We start from the raw sequence: 25,364 nt of genomic DNA on the forward strand, positions 1-25,364 counted from the left end.
CCTGGCTGGGCACCACTGACTGTGCGTGTTGTGTTTTTAAGAGATGGGGTGTTGGTTTTTCCCCCAGGCTGATCTTGACCTCCTGGGTAAAAGCCATTCAACTGTCTCAGCCCCCTGAGTAGAGGGGACTGAAGGCTTGCTCGGTAATTTTTCTGAATGTTTTTGAGATGGAGTCCGACTCTGCCGCCTGGGTTGGAGTGCAGTGGCATCATCTCCACCCGCCGCAATCTTTGCCTTTTAAGTTCGAGTGATTCTGCTGCCACAGCCTCCTGAGTAGGTGGGATCACAGGGGCCCGCCAGCACATCCACACCCGCCCCTGCTCTCCAGACGCACACAGCAGGCCCAGTCTCCAGGGTGGGCACCACCTCCGTGCCCTGAGGTTTTGCGCAGGAGCCCTGTGGGCCCCAAGGGTCCCAGAGGCCGCACCCAGGAGGTCACACCCCACTTTCCTCATCCCCATCTGAGAACAGCCTGGTGGCGTCTCCACAGGTTTGGGGTCAAAGTCCACCATCACTTACAAACCTTTAACATACCTTTTTTTTTATCTTTAAGACGGAGTCTTGCTCTGTCATCCAGGCTGGAGGACAGTAGCTTGACCACGGCTCACTGCAAGCTCTGTGTCCCAGGTTCACGCCGTTCTGCCTGAGCCTCCCAAGTAGCTGGGACAACAGGCACCCGCCACCACGCCCAGGTAATTGTTTTGTATTTTTGTAGTAGAGATGAGGTTTCACTGTGTTAGCCAGGATGATCTTGATCTCATGACCTCGTGATCCAACTGCCTCGGCCTCCCAAAGCTGTGGGATTACAGGTGTGAGCCACCGCATCTGAGACTTTTTTTTTTTGATGAAGTCTCACTCATGTCCCCCTGCCTGGAGTGCAGTGGCGGGGTCTCAGTTCACTGCAATCTGTGCCTCAGCCTCCTGAGTAGCTGGGAATATAGGTGCCCGCCACCTCGCCTGGATAGTTTTTGTGCTGTGTAGCAATGGAATCTAACTCCGTGTCCCAGGCTTGAGTACAGTGGTGTGATCTCAGCTTACTGCAACCTCCACCCTCCGAGTTCTAACAATCCTCTGCTCTGAGCCTCCTGAAGAACTGCAATTACAGGCGCCCAGGGCAATGCTCGGCTCATTTTTTCATATTTTTAGAAGAAACAGGGTTTCTCCAAATTGGTCAGACTGGTCTTGGACTCCTGACTTCAAGTGATTCACCCTTCTCGGCCTCCAAAGTACAAGGTTTGCAGATGTGCGTCCCCGGGCCCAGCCTTTTCTATGTTCCTCTTCAGTACTCAGAGGGCTGTGAGGAAATCCTGTACCCGGCCACCCCCAGGTCCTGGCAGTGAGGGGAGGTGATGTGGAGTGTTACTCTGAGACCCCCATGTTCGGATTCGAGGGAGACGGTCCTCATGAGACCCCCCGTGTCGGGACTGGAGGGACAGGCTCCTCATGGTCCCCTGCTGGCTGCTGGCCTGACCTTCCTCCAGCTGCCACGCCCGGCCCTGGAGCCTCATGGTGTGGGGCGTGGCTCCGGCTGCACTTGTGCCTTGAGGCTGTCAGGCTCCCTGTTGCTGGCGGTGGGTGCAGCAGGCACGGCAGGCAGAGCCCTCCAGGTGATGAGAGGCCCTGGGGCCACGCGCCGGCTGCCTCAAGAACACTCCAGATGAGCAGAGGCTGCTCCATCTCTTGGCGTCCCCAGGTCCCCGGTCTGAGTCCTTCTGTGCACCTGACCTAAATTCCTGCTCTCTCCAGTGACAACAAAAGCCACTCTGTTCCAGAGAGAGCCTGGTTCTCCCCTTGTCCCCTCCGCTGCTGCCTGCTCCATGCTATCCCAGCCGTCCGGGCCTCAGTTTCCTTTGGATCTCCTCTGCCCTGGTTCCCAGCTTCTTGGGAGGCTGAGGTACGTGGATCATTTGAGTCCAGGAAGTTGAGGTTGCATTGAGCTGTGACTGTGCCACTACACTCCAGCTTTGGCAGCAGAGTGAGACACTGTCTTAAAAAATGAGAGTAATTTGGGCCAGGTGATGTCTTTCATGCCTGTAATCCCAGCATGCTGGGAGGCTGAGGAGAGAGGATCACTTGAGGCCAGGAGTTTGAGACCAGCCTGGCCAACATGTTGAACCCCACCTCTGCGAAAAATACAAAATTAGCCGGGCGTGGTGTGTGGGTACGTGCCACCAATCCCAGCTACTCAGGAGACTGAGGCAGGAAAATTGCTTGAACCCGGAAGGCGGAGATTGCGGTGAGCTGAGATAGTGCTGCTGTACTTCCACCTGAGCAAAGGAGTGAGTCTCCATATCAAAATAAACAAATCAATCAATCAGTAAAAATCATCATAATAATATGGGCTGGGAGTGGTGGCTCCCTCCTGTAATCCCGGCACTTTGGGAGGTGTGGATCCGTTGAGTTCGAGGCGAGCCTGGCCAATGTGGCGAAACCCATCTTTACTAAAAATACAAAAATTAGTCAGGTGTGGTGGCAGGCACCTGTAATCCCAGCTGCTCGGGAGGCTGAGACAGGAGAATCTCTGGAACCTAGGAGGGGGAGGTTGCAGTGAGCCAAGATCACGTCAGTGCACTCCAACCTGGGTGACAGAGAGGGCCTCTGTCTCAGAAAATAATAATAATAATTGGACTGGGTGTGGCGGCTCACTCCTGTAATCCCAGCACTTTGGGAGGCTGAGGCAGGAGGAATGCTTCAGCTGACAATTTTGAGACTGGCCTGGACAACTGGCCTGGACAACATGGTGAAACTCCATCTCTACAAAAAATACAAAAATTAGCCAGGCATGCTATCATGTGCCTGTGATCTCAGCTACTCAGGAAGCAGAGATGGGAGGATTGCTGGAGCCTGGGAGTTGGAGGCTGCAATGAACCATGTTCGTGCCACTGCACTCTGGTGCAGATGACAGAGTGAGACCCTGTCTCCAAAAGTCACGGTGGCTCACGCCTGTAATCCCTGCACTTTGTAAGGCTAAGGTGGGTGGATGACCTGAGGTCAAGAGTTGGAGACCAGCCTGGCTAACGTGGTGAAACCCTGTCTCTAGGAAAAAATAGACAAAATTGGCCAGGTGCAGTGGCTCACACCTCTAACCCCAGCTCTTTGGGAGGCCGGGGCTGGCGAACGACCTGAGGTCAGGAAATCCAGACCAACCACACTAATATGGAGAAACCCCGTCTCTACTAAAAATACAAAATCTATTAAAATGCCTTTTAATACTTTAGTTAAAATATGGATGGATGGCGAGGCCTCCCATGGTCGATCCATGGACACAGGGATCCACACACCTTTTCTTGCTCTCACTAGCAGAATACGGTGCTGTCAATCAAAAGTCGAATCAATGCAAGTAAACAATCTGCAATTTTCACACGTTATAGTTTGGGAGTCTGGTTTAATAACTATATTTCCTATGACTAACATATAAGGGGGCTTTACACAACTTTGTAAAGGAACTGTTAGACTGGAATTTAGGTTGATAGAGTAAAATGTCTTATAATTTTTTGTTTCTATAGTTTGGTTTCCAGACCAAATTCTAAGGTGGTATGAAGCCACAGTAAGCCTCCATAATTCTGGATGTTCAGGACCAAAAACAGGACTTATTATTTTTGGTCTTGGAGTAGAGATTCCCTTTTCTCCCCATTTCCAAGGGTAGAAAGACTGTAATTTTTTGTGCTTATGTTTGTCTACATTTTCTGTTAAGTCACTATCAACAGTTGGACTCACTAGTGCACTGGGACAGAATTGAGTTTGTCCTGTGCAATTGTGGTAGAATTGACCTCGAGGTGCCCAATCTATAACAGTTTTAAATGTATTATTTTGTAAAATCACCGCACTATCGGCCACACATTTTTCCCAAACTAAATCTCTTGTTTTTATGGAAATCTCCTTGGGGCAAGGTTTTCCTTTCAGCCTACATTTTAATGATCTTTGATAAGAGAAGTCTTGTAAATAGTTTACCTGTGGTTTGAGTGACATTCCGCTTACCATGTGATAAGTAAATTTACAGGTGGGATTGAGAGTAGGTACTTCTACCAACCAATTTTGGATATCAGGCATTAAACATCCTGGTGCTTTCCCTAGACATATAGGAGGATAACGATACCCAATGGAAAGATTTATCATCATTCCTTCTTCCTCCAGTTTGGCAGGGCAACGATCATCTGTGGGACCAGGTACCCAGACACTATTATTAACATATACTTCAATAGGATTATCCATCCATGTGACTGCCCGAATTAAAGGTGGGAAAGGCACATAGGCCCAGTAGGTATAATTAGCTGCAGCTGCTCCTGCAGGCATGGGGAGACTTACCACCATTGATACAACCATTAAAGCTGCAAGCAGCATTTTTTCTGAGGTTTGTGTCACCTTTGTGCTAGCTAGGCTTTTTCTAGCTAACAGTGTCAGCTTCTTTAACTGTGCCCAGGTCGGCAGCTCCACCTTCTTGGTGTGTGGTGACTTCATCTGTTTTTCTGATATCACCACTTGATTCATCATGCGAGTCAATGGTGCTCGATTGCGGTGTTTCCATCTCCGTGGAGGCGCTTTTCTTTGCATCTCCGATGGGTTCATTGTAGAACTTCAAATGTCTAGTGGGTATCCAAACAGGAAGCTGATTTTCTCCTGGTGAAACACAAGCAAAACCTCTTCCCCAGGTTATCACCTTCCCTATTTCCCATGTCCTATTTTTGTTGTCTTTCCACCAAATCAGTTTTCCTTCATGTGGACTGTTCTTTTTACCAGTAAGATGTTGTTCTGCAGAAGTAGTAGTCTGATTTCTATAAATGTTTAAAAAATTTAAAGTATAGAGTGCTAGATTAAGCTGCATCTGAGGAGAGGTACACTCCTTACTGTCTCCCCCTTCTTTTTGTTTAACTAACTGAGTTTTGAGTGTTTTATTAGCTCTTTTAACTATGGCCTGTCCTTGGGAATTATAAGGAATTTTTGTTGTATGTGTAATATTTTACTGATTTAAGAATTTTTGGAAAGCTTTACTACAATAACCTGGTCCATTGTCAGTTTTAATTTTTTTTGGAACTCCCATTACAGCAAAACAAGATAATAAATGTTTTTTAACATGGGAAGTACTTTCTCTTGTCTGGCATGTTGCCCATATGAAATGTGAATAAGTATTAACTGTTACATGAACATATGATAATTTCCCAAATGAAGGTACATGGGTAACATCCATTTGCCATAATGTATTAGGACACAGACCTCTGGGATTAACTCCTGCCTCTTGAGTGGGCAGGTGTAGTACTTGACACTGGGTACAATGTTGTACAATATTTTTTGCCTGTTTCCATGTAACATTAAATTTGTTTTTTAACCCTGTTGCATTTACATGAGTCAAAGCATGAAGTTTTTGTGCTTTTATGAATGTAGAGGATACCAGTAAGTCAGTTTGTTTATTTGCTTTAGTTAAAGGTCCTGGTAAATTAGTGTGTGCTCGAATATGAGTAATATAAAATGGGAAATTTCTTTTTCTTACAGTTTGTTGTAACAAATTGAACAGCTGGTTTAACTGGTCATCTATGCTATATTTAATTAGAGCTGTCTCAACATCCCTTGTAGCCTGTACTACATATGCAGAATCTGATATAATATTAACAGGTTGATTAAAATCTTCTAACACTGTAATGACTGTAACCAACTCTGCCCTTTGAGCTGATTGATATTGAGTTTTGACTACTTGTTTCTTTGGCCCTGTGTAAGCCACTTTTTTATTGTTGGAACCATCAGTAAATACTGTCAGAGCATTTTTTAAAGGTTTATGTCTGGTAATTTTAGGTAAAATCCAAGTAGTCAATTTTAAAAATTGGAAGATTTTTGTTTTGGGGTAATGATTATCAATAATTTCAACAAAATCAGCAAGGCCAATTTGCCATGTACCAGAATTGATAAAGGCTTGTTTAACTTGTTCCTTGGTTAAAGGAACAACTATTTTGTCTGGGTCATTACCACACAATTTTATTATTTGTAATCTTGTCTGACCAATTAATGTAGTTATTTGATCCAAGTACAATGTAAAAGTTTTAATTGTACTGTGGGGAAGGAATGACCACTCCACAAGATCAGTATTTTGAACAATGATGCCTGTTGGAGAATGTGCAGTAGCAAAAATCAAAAGTTGGAGTGGGGCTAAAGAATCTATTTTACTTATTTGTGCTGACCGAATTTTTTCTTTTACTAATTTAATTTCTTTTGTTGCCTTTGGGGTTAATATTTTTCTACTGTTTAAGTCTGGATCTCCTTTTAGGATAGAGAACAAATTTGACATGGCATAAGTAGGAATGCCTAGAGTTGGCCGAATCCAATTAATATCGCCTAACAATTTCTGAAAGTCATTTAATGTTTTTGATGTGTCTTTTTTTATTTTTATTTTTTGTGGCTTAATTTTTTTATTTTTTATTTGTATCCCTAAATAACGAAAAGGAGCAGAGGTTTGGATCTTATCAGATGTTATTGTTAGTCCTGCGCTGGCCACCTCTCCTTGTAGAAATGTGTAACAGTCAATTAATTTGTCTCTTGTTTTTGTAGCACATAAAATATCATCAATATAGTGAATGATATAACAATCTGAAAATTTGTCTCTAACTGGTTGAAGGACTTGACCTATGAAAGTTTGACAAATAGTTGGACTATTAAGCATTTCCTGAGGTAATACTTTTCACTGAAACCTGGTGGCTGGTTATTATTTATGGCTGGTATAGTAAAGGCAAATTTTTTACAATTTTGCTCTGTCAGAGGAATGGTAAAAAAGCAATCCTTAAGATCAATTATAATTAAAGGCCAGTCTTTTGGGATCATGGCCGGAGAGGGCAATCCAGGTTGGAGAGGCCCCATGGGTTGAATTACAGCGTTTACGGCTCTTAAGTACATTAACATACGCCATTTGCCTGATTTTTTTTGAATTACAAATACAGGAGAATTCCAGGGTGAGAATGAAGACTCAATGTGTCCCTTTTTTAATTGTTTCTTTGCTAATAAGTGTAAAGCCTCCAGTTTTGCTTTGGTAGCGGCCATTGATTTACCCATACCGGTTTTTCTGTTTTCCAAGTTAATGGAATGGGTTTAGGAGGCTCTACAGTGGCCGCCCCTAAAAAGGATACCCTATTCCTTTTCCTTTTTGATTTTTCTTAGTCTCAATTGGGACTTTAATGCCATTTTTATTTTTTTCTAATCCCTTTTTTTGGTATATATTCCATTTTAGTCATGATTTTTTGACTCATGGGGCTGTATAATGGAGCAGGCATAATGATTTTTGCACCCCATTGTTGTAACAAATCTCGACCCCATAGATTAACAGGAATTGAAGTAATCATTGGCTGAACAGTACTTTCTTGATTATCTGGCCCTAAACAATGTAAAATGATTGTACTTTCATACACTTCTGAAGCTGTGCCTACGCCGACAAGTCTTGTAACAGTCTTTTGTTTAGGCCAATTTTTTGGCCGCTGATTTAAAGCAATGACAGAGATATCTGCTCCCGTGTCTACTAACCCTTCAAACTGTTTTCTTTGAATAATGGCCTTACACACAGGTCTGCTCTCAGAGACCAGACTTGTCCAATAGGCAGCCTTTCCTGCCAGATCAGTGCTTCCGAACCCTCCTGTTCTTTTTATCTCACTGTTTCTAATTTTAATATAAGGTAGGAGTAATAATTGAGCAATTCTGTCTCCTGGACTGGCATTTCAAGGAATTGAGGAACTAATAAACAATTGAATTTCTCCTTTATAGTCTGAATCAACCATACCAGTATGAATTTGAACTCCTTTTAGATTTAAACTTGATCTTCCTAAGATTAGTCCTACAGTCCCCTCAGGCAATGGGCCGTATACCCCTGTGGGGATTTTTTGTGGAGGCTCCCCTGGAAGCAGAGAGACTGCTTGTAAAGTACATAGATCTACTGCTGCACTGCCACTTGTGGCGGGGGATAATTGCTGTATTGTGATAACTGGCTTATTCCCTGAGACACTTGCGACAGTAGGGGTTGTTGTTCCTGAAAACCCTGAGGAACAAAGGGTTGAATTTTGAATGCCCCAGTTTGTTGCGGGGCCTGAGGCTGGCCCCTCCTCTCGTTTTCCGACAGTGGTTGTCCATTTTTATCAAATTTAGAACGACATTGATTACCCCAATGTTTTCCCCTTTTACATCTTGGACATAGGCCAGGTGGCCCTTTATCTGTTGTTGTAGTAACTTGAGTAGTTACATTTTGTTTATTTGTGACTAGGCAATTCTTTTTTAGATGACCAATTTGACCACAATTATAGCATTTTTCCCCAAATGTTTTCACTTGTCCTCCTAAAGCAACTCCTGTGATTGCTTGAGCCATAAGCATAGCTTTATGCATAGCTCCTCCAATTCCATCGCAGGCTTTAACATACTCTGAGATTACATCTGATCCTGTGGGAACCCTTCCTTTTAATGGCTTGATGGCTGATTGACAATCTGGATTGGCGTTTTCATATGCCATCAACTCCACTATGACTTTACGGGCATTTTTATCGGTAATTGACTTTTGAGCAGCATCTTGAAGTCTTGTTACAAAATCAGGGTAGGGCTCTTTTGAGCCTTGTCTTACTGTATTAAAGGAAGGGCAGGCAGTTCCTGGGTCTTGGATTTTCTCCCAGGCCCTAAGGCAGATAGCCCTGATTTGCTCAATGGCCTCATTTGGCATTATTGCTTGTTGGTCAACAGTGCTCCAATTTTGACCTATTTCTAATAGTTGATCTGCATCTATGTTAATTGGAGGATTGGCAGTCCTATTTCTTCGGACCTGCACTTGTGCCCCATCAATCCACCAAGTCTTAAATTGTAAAAATTGAGAGGGTGAGAGTGATGATTTTGCCAGAATCTCCCAATCATAAGGAATGAGTCTATGTCCATGAGCAATGGAATTTAATAATGTTCTCATGTAAGGAGAGTTGGGTCCATACTGTTTTACTCCTTCTTTCATTTCTTTTAGCATTTTTATAGAAAAGGACTGACATCTGGCTTCAGCTACGGGAGGTTCTCCCTCTTGGGCCCCTTCTCCAGGTGGTCTTGCTTCTAATATTACTGGGAATTGCCATGCCTCAATATCTCCCTGTTTTCTTGCCTCATCGATAATTTTATGTATTGCACTACCTTGTGTACTAGGCGGTGCTGTAGGATTAAGTCTCATGGTGGGCGGCTGAGGATATGGCGCCCTGCCCTGTGGCACTGGCAATGCTCCTGGCTGTCCATACGGATTTTCTAGAGGCTGCAGATACTGCAGTTCAGCTGGCGGCCAGTATTGATAGGCTACTGGTGGCTGAATCTTACTTTCTACCTGTTGATACTGTGGACACTGTATTTGGATTGGCATTGCCATGACAGAGACTCTATCTTTTTCGATTTGATCTTCTTTTGGAGTTTGTACTTGTTTAACCTGCATTTGAGGTTCTAAGGTTGCAGGCATCTGAGCTGTTGTAAGAGGAGTTGGCCATCGTGGTTTAGACTCTGATGGCTCTACTAATCCTGGTTTTTTTCCCCCTAATTTTAACGTTTCAGGATATATTACCTCCTGTAATTGATTATTGTCAACATTTTGTGTTGACTGAGCCATTACCGGCTCTGCTACACATTTACAGTGTGAACTTTCTTTTCCTTTCTGGGATTGTATCCCTGCCTCTTTTTTACAATCTACTGCACAGCTTTCAGGGACATCAGAAATTGAAATGTTATCTTCTTCTGTTTGCAACGGTTCTAAAGCTACTTTAACAATGACCCAATCATTCCATACTGTAAGTGGGATGATTTTACCTTCCCTACTTGCTTGTTTTAATTCTTTGCCAATTTTTTCCCAATCTTTTAGATCTAAAGTTCCCTGTTCTGGAAACCATGGACAAAACTGTTCTATTGTTTGAAAGAGCGTAATTAGATTTTTGGTAGACACTTTAACTCCCCCTCTTTTTAAGAGAATTTTTATAAAGCTGCGATAAGAGGCATATTTACTTTTAGTTTGCCCCATTGTTACCCTAGGTTCTTCCGAGTGCACAAGCTTACCGCAAGGCTGACTGTAAACGTACTCGGGAGTCTCTCGTCGACTTGTCCTCAATGACCACGCTCCAGCGTACCTTCACCTTAGAGAAAAGCCCCACGTTGGGCACCAGATGAAGGGGTGGCCTGCCCCTCCACACCTGTGGATGCTTCTCGTTAGGTGGAACGAGAGACTTGAGAAAAAGAATAATACACAGAGACAAAGTGTAGAGAAAGAAAAGCGGGGCCTAGGGGACTGGTGCTGTGCTTACAGAGGACCCACACCGGCACCAGCCCCTGAGTTCCCTCAGTATTTATTGCTCAAAAGATAAGGGAGTAAATCAGCAGTAAGACATACAGATACACGGAGATGTTCCATTTACCCAGGGACGGGCAGGAGACAGATGTTTTTCTTTTACTGAGATTTAAGAGAATGGTACTGACCTTCAACCACAAGCAGGCTTTAAGCATTTGCCTAACAAAGCACATTCCTTACAGCCTAAAATCTTTTCAACCTTAATTACCACAGCGATGTCTCTAGCAAGGACAGGATTGGGGGTAGAGTCACAGATTAACAGCATCTCAAATACAGAGCCAAATGGAGTCTCTTAAATTTACTTCTTTCTATATAAACACAGTAACAAGCTGACCTCTCTTTTCCCCACAAGGGGAACCAGGCTCTCTGTGGAACAGAGCGGCTTTTGCTGTCACTGCAGACAGCAGGAATTTAGGGCAGGTGCACAGAAGGACTCAGAAACCTGGGACTTGGGGATGCCAAGAAGTGGAGCAGCCTCTGCTCATCTGGAGTGCTCCTGAGGCAGCCGGCGTGCAGCACCAGGGATCCTCATCACCTGGAGGGCTCTGCCCACAGTGCTTTCTGCACCCACCACCAGTGACAGGGAGCCTGAAGGCTTCACGGTACAAGTGCAGCCGGAGCCGCGCCCCACACCATGAGGCTCCAGGGCCAGGCGTGGCAGCTGGAGGAAGGCCAGGACAGCGGCCAGCAGGGGACCATGAGGATCCTCTCCAGTCCCTACACGGGGCTCTCATGAGGAGCATCTCCCTCGAATCCCAACATAGGGGTCTCAGAGCAACCCTCCACATCACCTCTCCTCACTGCCAGGGCCTGAGGGTGGCCAGGCACAGGATTTCCTCACAGCCCTCTCCAGTCCTAGACACACCAAGTAGTGAAGAGGAACGTAGAAGAGGCCGGGCACAGTGGCTCGCATCTGCAATCCCCGCACTGTGAGAGGCCAAGGCGGGCAGATCACCTGAGGTCAGGGTTTCGAGAACAGCCTGGCCAACATGGTGAAACCGCATCTCTACAAAAATGCGAAAAGTAGTTGGGTGTGGTGGCAGGCACTATAATCGCAGCTACTCAGGAGGCTGAGGCAGGAGAATCGCGTGAACCCAGGAGGCGGAGGTTGCAGTCAGCTGAGATCGTGCCACTGCACTCCAGCCTGGGGGACAAGAGCGAGACTTCATCTCAAAAAAATAAGTTGAAGGTTTGTAAGTGATGGTGGACTCTGCCGCCCAAACCCGAAGAGACGCCACCAGGCTGTTCTCAGGTGGGAATGAGGAAAGGGTGGCGGGACCTCCCTGGATGTGGCCTCTGGGATCCTTGGGGTCCACAGGCTCCTGCGCAAAACTACAGGGTAGGGGAGGCAGTTCCCACGCCAGAGATGGGGACTGCTGGGTGCCACTGGAGCGCAGACGTGGGGGTGGGCCCTGAGTGACTGTCCCTGGACAGGGGGCAGGTGAGGCGAGACACTTACTGCTTTCCTTCTGTGGCCGGCTTAAGAACATACTTCTCAAAATACATTCTCACTAGGCGCTCCCGCTCCTCCTGCCGCGGCAGGTTGAAGTGAACCATCATGTCGATGCAGTCATGGATGTCCCAGTGTAACTGCTCGCGGTGGCGGCTGGCCAGGACCAGCATGAATCTGCGGAGTGGGGATGAGGACACTGGGGCTGCCGGACGAGCTTCCGCTGGAGAACAGGGGTTCCACAGCCCCCTCAGGGAGACTTTCCGGGAGAATCTAAAGCGGCAGCTTGTGAGCACAGGAAACACCGGGAGGTCGCAGCACAGCCCTGGTCACTGCCTCCCTGCCCCACCACGCCCACTTGTCCTTCTGCCCGGCTACCTGGGCCTCTGTTTTCATCCCGTGTGGCGCTTCCCCGCTGACCCTCGCCCAGCCTGAGAGCCAGCGCCGGGAACACCACTCCCTCCTGCTGCCTGAGCCCCGCTGTGCTGGGAGCAGGGATGCGGCACCCAGAGTCCATGTCAAGAGTGGCCACATGAGCCAGGAGCAGGACCTCGGGGGCCCGGGTGCAGTGGAGGCTTGGCAGGGCCCCAGGCCTGCTTCTCTGGGAAGGACCTGAGCCAGGGCTCCAGGGAGCGTCTACCGGCAGCAGCTGAGCCAGGGAGCCCAACACACCTGAGGAATCGGCCACGGCCGCCCGGCAGGACTTGATTGTCCGTGTGACACGTGACCGGGGCTGGAGGGGCCCAGGACACCAAGAAAACTCAAACTTAGGGGATTTGGGAGGGGCTGGGGAGCCTGGCCATGGGGCCATCCACCTACTGGGAACCTCTGGGCAGCAGCTCATGGAGGACTCACAAAGTGGGGAGGGCCCCAAGCCTGGAGGGTGCACCCCGTCCAACATCTGGGTGGGGGGCCAAGGCACCAGGCTCCGCCCAAACACACAGGACCTGCTCATGCCCAGCTTCCCGTGGGAGCAAATGTGTCTCCATCTCCCACCCCAGGGCATCCACACCCTCCAAGGGAGGTCCCAGCAGAGCCTCAGACGATCAGACCACCTCCCTGGCAGGCACAGGAGCATGGAAACCTAGGCGCAGAGGGACTTGCAAGCTGGGGCGGCATTGCACAGGGCCGTGAGGACAGGACTGACCCCAGCTCTGCCCAGGAGGCCCCCGGATGTTGTTCAATGACACTTCATGCTGTCCCGAACTGGGCCGTTCCCAGGGAACATCTGAGGTGGGCACGTTGAGGCCACGGGTGCTGCCCAGCACTGTGATCCAGGGCCCCTGAGGTCTCTCGGTGGGAACCAAGGGCGACGGCTGCACAGCCCTGCCCAGGGGCCCAGGACCCAAGGGGTTCCCTCACTTGTTGCTGCGCTCCCTCGTGTGGTATAGGAAGGCGTTCTGGGTGTGTATGAGGTCCTCGTTTATCTCCTCCTGCAGAGAGAAGGTTCCAGCCTTAGGCACCAGGAGCAAAGCCTTGTAAACAGCCACAGCAGAAGGTCCCACAGGCCTCCCTCCTGTAGGGAACAGGGACGCGGTGACACTTTCATGGATCTAAACTCAAAAGCCTGACCAAGGCCAGGGACAGTGGCTCATGCACGTAATGTAGCATTTTGGGAGGCCGAGTTGGGTAGATCACCTGAGGCAGGGAGTTTGAGGCCATCCTAGCAAACATGGTGAGACCCCGTCTCCACTAAAAATACAAGAATCAGCCAGGCACAGTGGCACACCTGTAGTCCCAGCTACTTGGGAGGCTGAAGCAGGAGAATCACTTCAACCTGGGAAGCAGAGGTTGTAGCGAGCTGAAATTGCACCACTGCACTCCAGCATGAGTGACAGAGTGAGACTCTGTCTCAAAAAAAACAAAAACAAAAACAAAAACATAAAAAACCCTCCCTCAGAATGGGGGCTCACATCTATAATCCCAGAACATCAGAAGGTCAAGGCGGGAGCATCTCTTATAGCTCAGAAGTTTGAGCCCAGCCTGGGTAAGGAGGGGAAAGTCCATCTCTACTAACATTACAAAAAAACGGCCGGGCACGGTGGCTCACGCCTGTTATGCCATGACTTTGGGAGGCCGAGGTGGGCGGATCACGAGGTCAGGAGATCGAGGCCATCGTGGCTAACACTGTGAAACCCTGTCTCTACTTAAAAATCCAAAACAAAATTAGCCCGGCGTTGTCGCGGACGCCTGTAGTCCCAGCTACTCTGGAGGTTGAGGCAGGAGAATGCCATGAACCTGGGAGGCAGAGCTTACAGTGCACTCCAGCCTGGGTAACAGAGCGAGACTCCGTTTCAAAAAAAAAAAAAAGAAAATTAGCTGGGTCCAGGCACAGTGGCTCACGCCTGTAATCCCAGCAATTTGGAAGGCTGTGGTGAGTGGGTCACCTGAGGTCAGGAGTCTGGGACTAGCCTGACCGACATGGAGAAATCCCTTCTCTACTAAAAAAAATACAAAATGAGCCAGGCATGATGGTACATGACTGTAATCGCAGCTACTTGGGAGGCTGAGGCAGGAGAATTGCTTGAACCCAGAGGGAGGAGGTTGTGGTAAGCCAAGATTGCGCCACCATACACCAGCCTGGGCAACAAGAGCAAAACTCCATCTCAAAAACCAAAAAAGGCCGGGCATGGCACTGGGCCCCTGCAGTCCTGTCTACGAGGGCGGCTGAGGCAGGACGACGGCTTGAGCTTGAAAGGTCGAGACAACAGTGAGCTGTGATCGTGACACTGCACTCCAGCCTGGGCGACATAGACCCTGTCTTAACATAAGAACTGCATGGCTGGGGGTGGTGGATCACACATGTAATGCCAGCATTTCAGGAGGCCAGGCGGGGAGGTCATTTGAGGTCAGGAGTTCTCCACCAGCCTGACCAAAATGGTGAATCCCAATCTGTACTAAAAATACAAAAAACTTAACTGGGTGTGGTAGCAAATGCCTGTAATCCCAGCTACTGTGAGGGCTGAGGCAGGAGACTACCTTGAACCCAGGAGGTGGAGGTTGCAGTGAGCCAAGTTTGCACCACCTCAAGCCAGCTTAAGGGATAGAGCGTGATTTTATCTCAAATAAATAAAAATAAAAATAGACCAGGTGCAGTGGCTCACACCTGTAATACCAGCACTTTGGGAGGCTGAGGCAGGTGCATCACGAGGTCAAGAGATCTAGACCATCATGGCCAACATGGTGAAACTCCATCTGTAGAAAAAATACCAAAATTAGCTGGGTGTGGTGGCAGGTGCCTATAATCGCAGCTATTTGGGAGGATGAAGGAGAATAGCTTGAACCAGAGGTTGCAGTGAGCTGAGATTGTGCCACTGAACTCCACTCCGACAAGAGACTGGAGATAACATCTCAAAACAAACAAAACAAAACAAAACAAAACAACCCTCAAAATCCAAACCTTAAGTTGACCAAAAAAAAAAAAAAAAAAAAAAAAAAAAATGCTGGTTTTCACACAAAACTTAAGGAAAAAGGAATTGAGCAGTGGGCTGCGGCCTGGTCCAGGATGACGGCTGCAGTCGCCCCACCACCCCCCTGTGGCCAGACAGAGGCTCAGTGACACTCACAGTGGCTCGCTTCCGAAGGAAGGTGTCTGCATCATCCACGAAGAGCAGGAGGCTGTGAACGAGAGGGAGGCCAAGCATGGCGAGAATGACACCTGCAGCGGCCCACAGCAGCATCCGGCTGTGGCGGGAGCAAGCCGAGCGGGCAGATCCCCAAGGGGTGCAGCCCCTGCCCTATCGGGAGCCTTAAGTCCTGGGTCTGACAGAAGCCCATCAGCCTGGTCTCTGGGCAGCTGACCACGGCCCAGCCTCACAAGGCCCCGGGAAGCCAATGGCACATGGGGGCGACAGACTCTGCCCCGTAGGCTTCAACCCCACTCAGCCCAGTGCAGCGCTGGCGGCCGCTCAGACTCCACACCAGGGGCAGCATCTTCTAAAGTGAAATGTCAAAGACCAGAGGGGAGGGTGCCAGCCATGAGGAACGTGGTGCCAACGGGGACAGCTGAGGTCGCAAGGGTGCCCCGGCTGTGCCCTTCGTGGGGTCACTGTGGGACCTATTAAAGGGTGTGTGCCATGCTGTCTTCAGCTAACTTCCAAATGGTTCTACCAAAAGGAGCCGGTGCCCACGAGGCGCCCCTGCAGCTGTGAAGACCCCTCTCCCCCTACACCCACCCACCTCCCTTCTGCCCTGAGCCAAGTATCCCACTGGCAGCCACCACACGCTGGGGGCCTCATGTCCACCAGGGTCCAGACTCGGGACCTTCCCTCAGAGGGACCCTCCGCTGGGCCTCCTGTGTGGCCACAAGGACAGAGCTGCAGAAAGACCACGAGGTCCCGGAAAGCCACCTGGACCCCTTCCCCGAAGGCAGCCTGCTGGGCCACAGTGAAGGGCCTGTGTCCATGCTGTGGGGATGTCTCACCCGCGCCAGCTGCTATTGGCCCAGTCAAACATCTTACGCATGGTGGTCACGCCTTCCCGCCCCATGGGGACCACATCCACACCAGTCATGATGGTGTAGTCCAAGCCACAGTACAGGGCGAGATTCTAGACGGGAAGAGTGACGGGAGACAGAACAGATGTTCCCTCTGCCTCGGCAAAGCCTGCACACTCCACCGGGAGTGTGGAGCCCCTGCCGGGCGTCCCTGCCTGGAAGCCACAGCCTGCTAAACAGGAGACGTCCCCTGCCTGGAAGATGGGAGGCGTTGTTACCCACAACAGCACGCTGACCCTACATGAGAGTGGGCAAAGGACTAAGGGGAGTCCATTCCCCAGGTGACTGAGCCCCCCAGACACGTGCAGGAAGGTGAGACCCCAGCGGCCGCTGGCGCACCTGCACAGCCAGGTGGTCTCACCTTTGCAAACAGTGTCTTCCCGGTGCCTGGCGGTGTGTACAGCAGGACGTTCCTGTACAGGCCGGGGTTCTTCTGAGTGTTCCTTGTGGCTATGGCCATGTTGCGCACCTTTGCTTCCAGGCGGGGCTGCCGGGGAAGACGGGGGCTTGGGGGACACACTCTGTGCCCACGGAAGCCTCAGGGGCTGGGGATGTGGCAATGCACTGTTGTGGACTCCACTCCTCGCAGTGCCGCCCAGCTCACGGACAGCCTATCCCCGGCACGGTCCAAGCTGTTGCATCTCAGAAGCTGAAAGCTCCTGGGTGACACCACGAGTGCCAACAAGGGCCACAGCATGGCCCAGCTCCGGGGACCCCTCCCTGAACCTCCCTGGTCCCAGGCACACCGACTTACTCTCAGCACAACACCCTCCAGCACGTCCTGGGGCCGACTGAGGAGCTGCTGGCGGACCTGCTGGAGGGGAAGGGCATTGGGTCACCTGCCACAGCCATGGCACAGCCACCAATGCACAGACACGCTCGGTAACACACCGAAACGGAGCTGCCCCAAAGCACAGCCAGGACTGGCCAGGAGCTGGAACCCTGCCCTGCCTGGACACTGGGTGACAATTACTGCGACTGGGGGCATTTTCTGGTTCCTTATTGGCTTTTATTTCATTAACCACCCACCGAGTGACCTGTGGAGACCCCACCACCCCCGTGTGGAGAGCAGGCACCTTGCGGGCTGGCCAGCTGCGTGGCTCCCCAGGGAGGTCGCCAGACACAGTGGACTGTAGCAGCTTCCCTGACACACGGCAGCACACCCAAGTCCCGGGACTTGCAAGGATCCCGATGTGCTCCCAGGCCCTATCAAGATCCCCGAGCAGGGGAGACCGAGGCAGACGGGGGAAGGGTCTCACTGATGCAGACCCCTAAGCTACAGCGCCGGACAGGAAAACCCAGGCATGAAGCAGCCTGCAGGTGCCGGTCATCCGGGGAAAGGGCAGGGACAGGAGACTGTGCGCGGGTGGGCTCTGCTCATGGGGTAGACCTGGAAGGGGTGCTGCAGCACCTCCAGCATCGTGATGCGAGACTTCTTGCTCACCAGGGATGGGTTGAACAGCCCAGCCTCGATGAAGTGGGCCCTGGCAGCTGCCGCATTCTTGGATGATTTTACCTGGACAGCCAGCAGCGACAGCGCAACCACCTGCAGCAGAGACACTGCACTGGCGTGCCTGCCCCACCCTCCTTCCCTCCTCCAGGGAGAGATGCGCGGGGCTGCATCTCTTCACCACCCTCTCTCCGCCCAAGGGAGAAGGACAGGGCTGTGTGCTGGCAGCACAGGAACCCGAATTCCTGGCCCCGAATCCCACAGCCACGCGGATACAGGAGACAGGCAGGACCGTCACAGTGCCCTCGCTCAGGGCCATTTTCTCTGCAACTGGCAGCATAAGTCCTGCAAAGCCCCGGTCGCTGAGCAGGGCCCTGGGCAGACCTAGCCAGATATGTCACAGGGCCACATCCTCTGTTACTTTCTTGGACACTAAAATGGTACTTTATTCCTGGAAAGCAAGGCTAACCCGAAATCTCTAACTTGTTTTAAAAATCAATTACGCCGGCTGGACGTGGTAGCTCAGGCCTGCAATCCCAGCACTTTGGGAGGTCGAAGCAGGCGGTTGAGAGTTCGAGACCAGCCTAACCCACATGGAGAAACCCCATTTCTACTAAAAATACAAAAAGTTAGCTGGGCATGATGGCACATGCCTGTAATCTCAGCTACTTGGGAGGCTGAGGCAGGAGAATTGCTTGAACCCGGGAGGCAGAGGTTGCAGTGAGCCCAGACTGCGTCATTGCACTCTAGCCTGGGCCACAAGAGTGAAACTCGATCTCAAAAAAAAAGAAAAAGAAAATCCTTTATGCCAGACCCGGTGGCCCATCCCTGTAATCCCAGCACTTTGGGAGGCCAAGATGGACAGATCACCTGAGGTCAGGGGTTCGTGACCAGCCTGGCCAAGAGGGTGAAAACCCATCTTCACCAAAACAGAAAAATTACCCGGGCATGGCAACCTGCACCTGTACTCCTGGCAACAGGAGAGGCTGAGGCAGGAGGAGGGCATGAACCCGGGAGGCGGAGCTTGCAGTGAGCTGAGATGGTGCTACCGCACTTCAGCCTGGGGAAAGAGTGAGATACTGTCTCTAAATACAAACAGAAGTCAATAGTGCATTAAGCAGCTCCCTCGTGTCCTCACGTGACACCATCTCACCAACACGGGTGACAACACCACCTGCGACATTAACTGTCACACTGGCGATGCCACGGGCAGGCGCTGCAGTCACAGCTCAGGGTGCTGGCACCACGATGGAGCAAGTGCTCACTGTGTGCCAGACACCTACTGTGTGCTGGGAAGCAGGGCACGGAGGATGCAGTCGTGTGCGATGTGGCGTGCCACCACACTAGATCAGCGCCTGAGCACAAACGAGTGAGGCTTTAAACCAGAGAGGAATCTGTGAACTTTGAACTCAGGGTTTTCTGAGGCATAAAGATTTCTGCAAAATGGAGTCAGGGTCAGCTTCTGTTTTTCTTTCTTTTTTGAGAAGAAGCCTCGCTCTGTCCCAAGTCTCGAGTGCAGTGGCAGGATCTTGGCTCACTGCAACCTCCACCTCCTGGGTTCAAGTGATTCTCCTGCCTCTGCCTCCTGAGAAGCGGGGATGACATGCACGTGTCCTGTGTAGAGATGGGGTCTCACTGTGTGGCCCAGACTGGCAACTGCGTTTTCTTCTACCAGCTCGAGGCAGGAGGAGCAGCTCCCACCAGCAGGTCCAATTTGGGCTTGTTCAGTGCTGGGAGAGCTCCAGGACCCGGGGTTCCAGGAGGCCCCCACAAGCTGCCCCACAGCCACCTGCCAGCACTGCCCAGGACACGAGTGTTTACCGTGGCTGTCACTGTGTCCCGGTCTGTCACAAAGGCACGGAATCTTTCACCAATCATGCTGACAGCTGTCCTGCGGGGGAAGCAGTGGTGTGACCAGTACAGACACGAAGATCCGTGCCACGCAGCAAGAGCGGATTGAGGGTGAGGCCCTGAGATTGCTGCCTGGTACTGCCAGGACACAGGGGCAGTGTCCCCACCAAGGATCCAGGCTGGAGTAGCCAGGCTTGGGAGAGCTGGAAAGCGCCTAGGACCAGCGACTCACACCTACGGGGCCCCATCTGTGGCTGGCCTGGGCAGGGCTCACCTGATGGACGCCAAGGTCTGATGGTGCTTCTGCACGGACTCCTCCTGCTTCTGTAAGTTCTCCTCATTCACAAGCCGCTGAGAAGCCACAGAAAAAGAGAAAAGCCTTTAAAACCAGGAAAATGCTCAACACCAATGCAGAGGTTGTGTTTGCCCTAGGACGGGAGGGCTCCAAGCGTCTCGGGCACCTGGGGCCCTGCGGATGCCACAGCCTGACACAGACACAGGTGACATCAGCCGGGACGGCAGTCGCTAGGGGCTGCTTTCAGGAGCCCAAACTTCCCAGCGGCAGAAAACAGCCCCACTGCGGCTTCCTGAGAAGGGCCACTGCGCGGCAGACCTCCCAACACCACCGCCCTGATTCAGGCTGTGCTGAAGGAAGCCTCTGTCTTCTGCCAATTAAACGTTAAAGCTACAATGGCCACAACAGGCAACACGTGAACCCCGCCTGTGAGCTCAGGACTGAGGGCGACGGGCCGGGCGTGGTAGCTCACACCTGTAATCCCAGCATTTCGGGAGACCGAGGCAGGTGGATCACTTGAGGTCAGGCGTCCAAGACTAGCCTGGCCAACATGTCGAAACCCCATCTGTACTAAAAATCCAAAATTTACTTGAGTATGGTGGCGAGTGCCTGTAATCCCAGCTACTCAGGAGGCTGAGGCAGGAGAATCGCTTGAACCCGGGAGGCGGAGGTTGCAGTGAGCTGAGATCACACCACAGCACTCCAGCCTGGGTGACAGAACAAGACTCCGTTTCAAAATAAATAAAATAGAAAAAATCCTGCTGAGCTCAAACAAATGAGGTGAGAATGTCAAGAAGTTCTAGGCCCTTCAGACGACCAGACACCCTCACCAACACTGGTCCTCCCTCTCAGGTGGCACTGCAGCAGCGTCTCTCACCTCCCCTTGGAATGAGGCACCCAAGCTCGGCCGTGCACCCCACTGCTGCCCATGTACACGCCCCTGGCCCTACCCACCGGCAGTAGCCCACCAATCTCAATGCGCAAACCCCCTATACACCCTGTCTCCCCACACACACCGGCCCCACTCACTTTGAGCTTGGACTGTTGCTCTGGCTGCAAAGTCGGCCCCTGCATCTGCACCAGAGTCACGGCATCCTTTGACATGGCCTGTGGGCACAGAGGCATGGATGACAGGTATTAGGATACATGGATGACTGGGCAGGCATGCACACCAGGCAGGGGGCTTTCTGGAATCCACAGCCACACCTGGACCCCAAAGCCCCCAGCCCTGCCTGAAGGGGTGGCCTGCCCCTCCACACCTGTGGGCGTTTCTCTGTAGGTAGAACGAGAGACTTGAGAAAACAAATGAGACACAGAGACAAACTATAGAGAAAGAAAAAGTGGGCCCAGGGGACCGGCGCTCAGCATACAGAGGACCCACGCTGGCACGGGTCTCTGAGTTCCCTTAGTATTTATTGATCATTATCTTCACCATCTTAGAAAAAGGGAAGTGGCATGATAATAGGATCATCTTGGGAGAAGGTCAGTAGTAAGACATATGAATAAAGATCTCTGTGACATAAGTTTAAGGAAAAGTGCCTTGATATGCATATGCAAACATCTCTATAAATCTTTTTAGTGCATAAAGAGCAGCATTGCTGCTAGCACGTCCCACCTTTCACCCTAAGGCGGTTTTCTCCTTTCTCAGTAAACAGAACATACAATCGGGATTTACACCGAGATGTTCCATTGCCCAGGGACAGGCAGGAGACAGATGCTTTTCTCTATCTCAACTGCCAAGAGGCCTTCTTTCCTCTTATATTAGTCCTCCTCAGCACAGACCCTTCATAGGTGTCAGGCTGGGGGACGATCAGGTCTTTCCATTCCCATGAGGCCATATTTCAGGCTATCACATGGGGAGAAAGCTTGGACAATACCTAGCTTTCCTAGGCAGAGGTCCCTGTGACCTTTGGCAGTGTACGTGTCCCTGGGTACTTGAGATTAAGAGAATGGTGATGACTTTTTTTTTTTTTTTTTGAGATGGAGTCTCGCTCTGTCGCCCAGCCTGGAGTGCAGTGGCTGGATCTCAGCTCACTGCAAGCTCCGCCTCCCGGATTTACGCCATTCTCCTGCCTCAGCCTCCAGAGTAGCTCCGACTACCGGCGCTTGCCACCTCGCCTGGCTAGGTTTTCTTATATTTTAGTAGAGATGGGGTTTCACCGCATTAGCCAGGATGGTCTCGATCTCCTGACCTCATGATCCGCCCTTCTTGGCCTCCCAAAGTGCTGGGATTACAGGCTTGAGACACCTCGCCTGACCAGGTGATGACTTTTCACAAGCATACTGCCTTGAGGCACTTGTTTAACAAAGCACACCCTGCACAGCCCAAAATCCTTTAAACCTTGAGTCACCACAGCACATGTGTCTTGCAAGGACAAGGTTGGGGGCAAGGTCACAGATTAACAGCATCTCAAATGCAGAACAAAGTGGAGTCTCTTATGTCTACTCCTTTCTAGATAGACACAGTAACAGTCTGATCTTTCTTTTCCCCACACTGCCTCACCATCCTCCTTCCCAGTCAGACCTGGTGTGACGAGGCCCATCCCCAGCACAGAGGCAGGTACATTTGTGGGGTTTTATCCCCCAGGGACGGTCTTGGAGGGCCACATCAGGAAGGCCATCCCACGTGGATGGGAGGAGACAATTTCGCAATTCAATGGAAAGTCAGGCGATGGCTAAAGTGTCCTCTATTTTTTCACGTTACAAATGCTTTTCCTAAGCTTCCAATATCTATTGTCATTGATCTGCTATCAGGCACGAGCAAGCAAGAACGGGAATCCATAAGAATCGGATACCAGCCAACATGCCCAGGGTGACGAGGGCAAACGTAGGACAACGTCCCCAGTTACATTTTGTTCCTAGTGGGGAACTAACATAGGTCGACGTTTGGGTGTTCTCAGACAGAAGTACGTATTCTCCAAGCTGCTGAGGCCTACACATTAGGTCTCAAATTTTTCTGGAATGACAGTTTTCCCATCACAAAATTTTACCATAAACATCTTTGGCCAGGTGTGGCAGCTCACACTCGTAATCCCAGCACTTTGGGAGGCCCACGTGGGCTGATGATGAGGTCAGGAGATGGAGACCATCCTGGCTAACACGGTGAAACCCCATCTCTACTAAAAATACAAAAAATCAGCCGGGCGTGGTGGCGGGCGCTTGTAATCCCCGCTACTCGGGAGGCTGAGGCAGGAAGATGGCTGTGTGAACTTGGGAGGCGGAGTTTGTAGTGAGCTGAGATCGTGCCACTGCACTCCAGCCTGGGTCACAGAGTGACATTCCGTCTCAAAAAAAAAAAAAAAAAAAAACTTCCGTCCGGGTGAGGTGGCCCATTGAGAAAATATGCAGGGCCTCAGGGAGTTAATCATAAAGGGGATTAAAGAATCCATGCCCCGAACCCAAAATCTTACCCCAATATTTAATAAACAGCAAGGAAAAGATAAAAGGCCTATAACTTTTTTTGTAGACAGATTTAAAAAATGTGTCTGGACGAGGTGGCTCATGCCTGCAATCCCAGCACTTTGGGAGACCGAGGTGGTTGAATCACGAGGTCAGGAGATCGAGATCATCCTAGCTAAGGGTGAAATCCCATGTCTACTAAAATACAAAAAAATTAGCTGGGCGCGGTGGTGGGCGCCTGTAGTCCCAGCTACTCTGAAGGCTGAGGCAAGAGAATGGTGTGAACCCGGGAGGCAGCCCTTGCAGTAAGCCGAGATCGTGCCACTGCACTCCAGCCTGGGTGACAGAGTGAGACTCCATCTCAAAAAAAAAAAAATCTTCCGTCCGGGCGAGGTGGCCCATTGAGAAAATATGCAGGGCCTCAGGGAGTTAATCATAAAGGGGATTAAAGAATCCATTCCCCGAACCCAGAATCTTACCCGAATATTTAATACACAGCAAGGAAAAGATAAAGGGCCTATAACATTTTTTTTTTTTAGACAGTTTAAAAGAATGTGGCTGGGCCCAGTGGCTCACTCCTGTAATCCCAGCACTTCAGGAGGCCAAGGTGGTCAAAACACGAGGTCACGAGATCTTTGCCTTTGAGTGAGAGACCCTGATTCTGGTGGAAAATAGCAATACTGATGGGCAGTCTCACCCCATGGCTTTACAAAGTCTCCAAATTTATTTTGTCAAATATAAAACAAGTCATTTAATTAACAAAGGCAAATGGAAAACTGGGTTTGAACAGATAGAAGGCATCATATTCTTGCCTCTGCCAAAGACTAAAGAACTTAGATTTCAGTTATAATCACACCACTGCACTCCAGCCTGGGATCAGAGTAAGGACCCATCTCTAAGGCCGGGCACGGTGGCTCAAGCCTGTAATCCCAGCACTTTGGGAGGCCGAGACGGGTGGATCAGGAGGTCAGGAGATCGAGGCCATCCTGGCTAACCCGGTGAAACCCCGTCTCTACTAAAAAATACAAAAAAACTAGCCGTGCGAGGTGGCAGGCGTCTGTAGTCCCAGTTACTCGGGAGGTTGAGGCAGGAGAATGGTGTAAACCCGGGAGGCAGAGCTTGCAAGGAGCTGAGATCCAGCCACTGCACTCCAGCCTGGGTGACAGAGCAAAACTCCGTCTCAAAAAAAAAAAAAAAAGAAAGAAAGAAAGAACCCATCTCTGAAAGGAAAATGAGAGAGAGAGAAATGCAGAGAGTGGGCAGAGGTAAACCGCCTCCCTCCAAGCACTGCAGCTCCCAGGGTTCTGTCTGCTCTCTGACAGACCCGCTGCAGGCCCAAGCTCTTCTTCTGTTTCCTACTTCCACCAACACCCCACACCCTTCCTAAGGACACAAAGTGCAGAAACCAGTTTATGTTTCATTGGCCAATATGAGGCTCTGTGCAATTGCACTGGGTTGTTTTCCCCTGCGACTCCCCGTGACCATCCTTACACCCTGCCCTGCGCCCAAAGCAAAGGTTTCCTGTCTGAGAGAGTCCTCCAGCATTGAGGACCTGGAGGAGTGACCGTGCAGGTTCCAGATGCAGCCTGGACCTTGAGCCAGGATAGGGACGCAGCAGCCTCCAGAAGCCCGGGCCAGCGGGAACAGGGGCGGGAGTCCCAGGGTAGGCCCCAGCCAGGCAGTGGGTAGCGGGCTCTGCTCCCAGAATTCAGGCAGTGAATGTGGTTTCTGATCTCTGCATCTGAGCAGACCTCTGGGGACAGGGAGCTGCATGGCACGACAGGACTGTGGCCTCCCAGTGTGGACTGTGGCCCCCTGTGACCCAGCCGCAGGGCATCCCAGGACTGAGGCTGCAGTGGCCGGCTGCGTGTCTTCCATGGACAATGCCTGGGCAGAAGCGGGCCCTCTTACACCTGAGAACAGTGTGGTATGAAGTCACCGCTGGCCCCCACATCACTCTGCAGCCTCGTTCTTCTCAGGGGGCCCGGCCTTCAGGAGGGAGGGGCTGGTCCCATTCCCGTTCTTTCTCTCTGCCTTCTAAAAGGACCCACTAGTTCTGGTCTCAGCCTGGGCCAGCATGGGCCCCTCCTCCTTCCCCACTTGGTAGGCCCT

The 25,364-nt window shown here is 50.7% G+C and overlaps 1 protein-coding gene across 1 annotated transcript; it reads right to left on the minus strand.

Moving 5' to 3' along the window:
• Nucleotides 1-10,793: 10,793 nt before the first annotated feature.
• On the minus strand, nucleotides 10,794-20,957 carry LOC104670926 (ATPase family AAA domain-containing protein 3C-like). The gene is made up of 12 exons (XM_010374290.2): nucleotides 20,883-20,957; nucleotides 19,833-19,909; nucleotides 19,529-19,598; nucleotides 17,648-17,803; nucleotides 17,012-17,071; nucleotides 16,619-16,744; nucleotides 16,186-16,310; nucleotides 15,329-15,380; nucleotides 13,125-13,195; nucleotides 11,772-11,939; nucleotides 11,536-11,644; nucleotides 10,794-10,973 (listed from the first exon to the last, which is right to left on the minus strand). Exons 1-12 carry the CDS (start codon nucleotides 20,955-20,957, stop codon nucleotides 10,794-10,796), a joined length of 1,269 nt encoding a protein of 422 aa, XP_010372592.2.
• Nucleotides 20,958-25,364: the final 4,407 nt, after the last annotated feature.

This window comes from Rhinopithecus roxellana, chromosome 12, assembly GCF_007565055.1.
Source record: "Rhinopithecus roxellana isolate Shanxi Qingling chromosome 12, ASM756505v1, whole genome shotgun sequence".
Lineage (NCBI taxonomy): Eukaryota > Metazoa > Chordata > Mammalia > Primates > Cercopithecidae > Rhinopithecus > Rhinopithecus roxellana.

Bases quoted from the DNA above. Each gene is read 5' to 3' on its own strand.
- LOC104670926 (XM_010374290.2), bottom strand. From the start codon at position 20,957: ATGTCAAAGGATGCCGTGACTCTGGTGCAGATGCAGGGGCCGACTTTG. The intron at 15,381-16,185 runs GTGAGACATCCC...TCTCGTTCACAG, and splicing joins GCCAATAGCAGCTGGCGCGG to CCTCCTGCTCTTCGTGGATG. The intron at 11,940-13,124 runs GTGAGGGAACCC...CCCACTCCGCAG, and splicing joins ACGAGGGAGCGCAGCAACAA to ATTCATGCTGGTCCTGGCCA.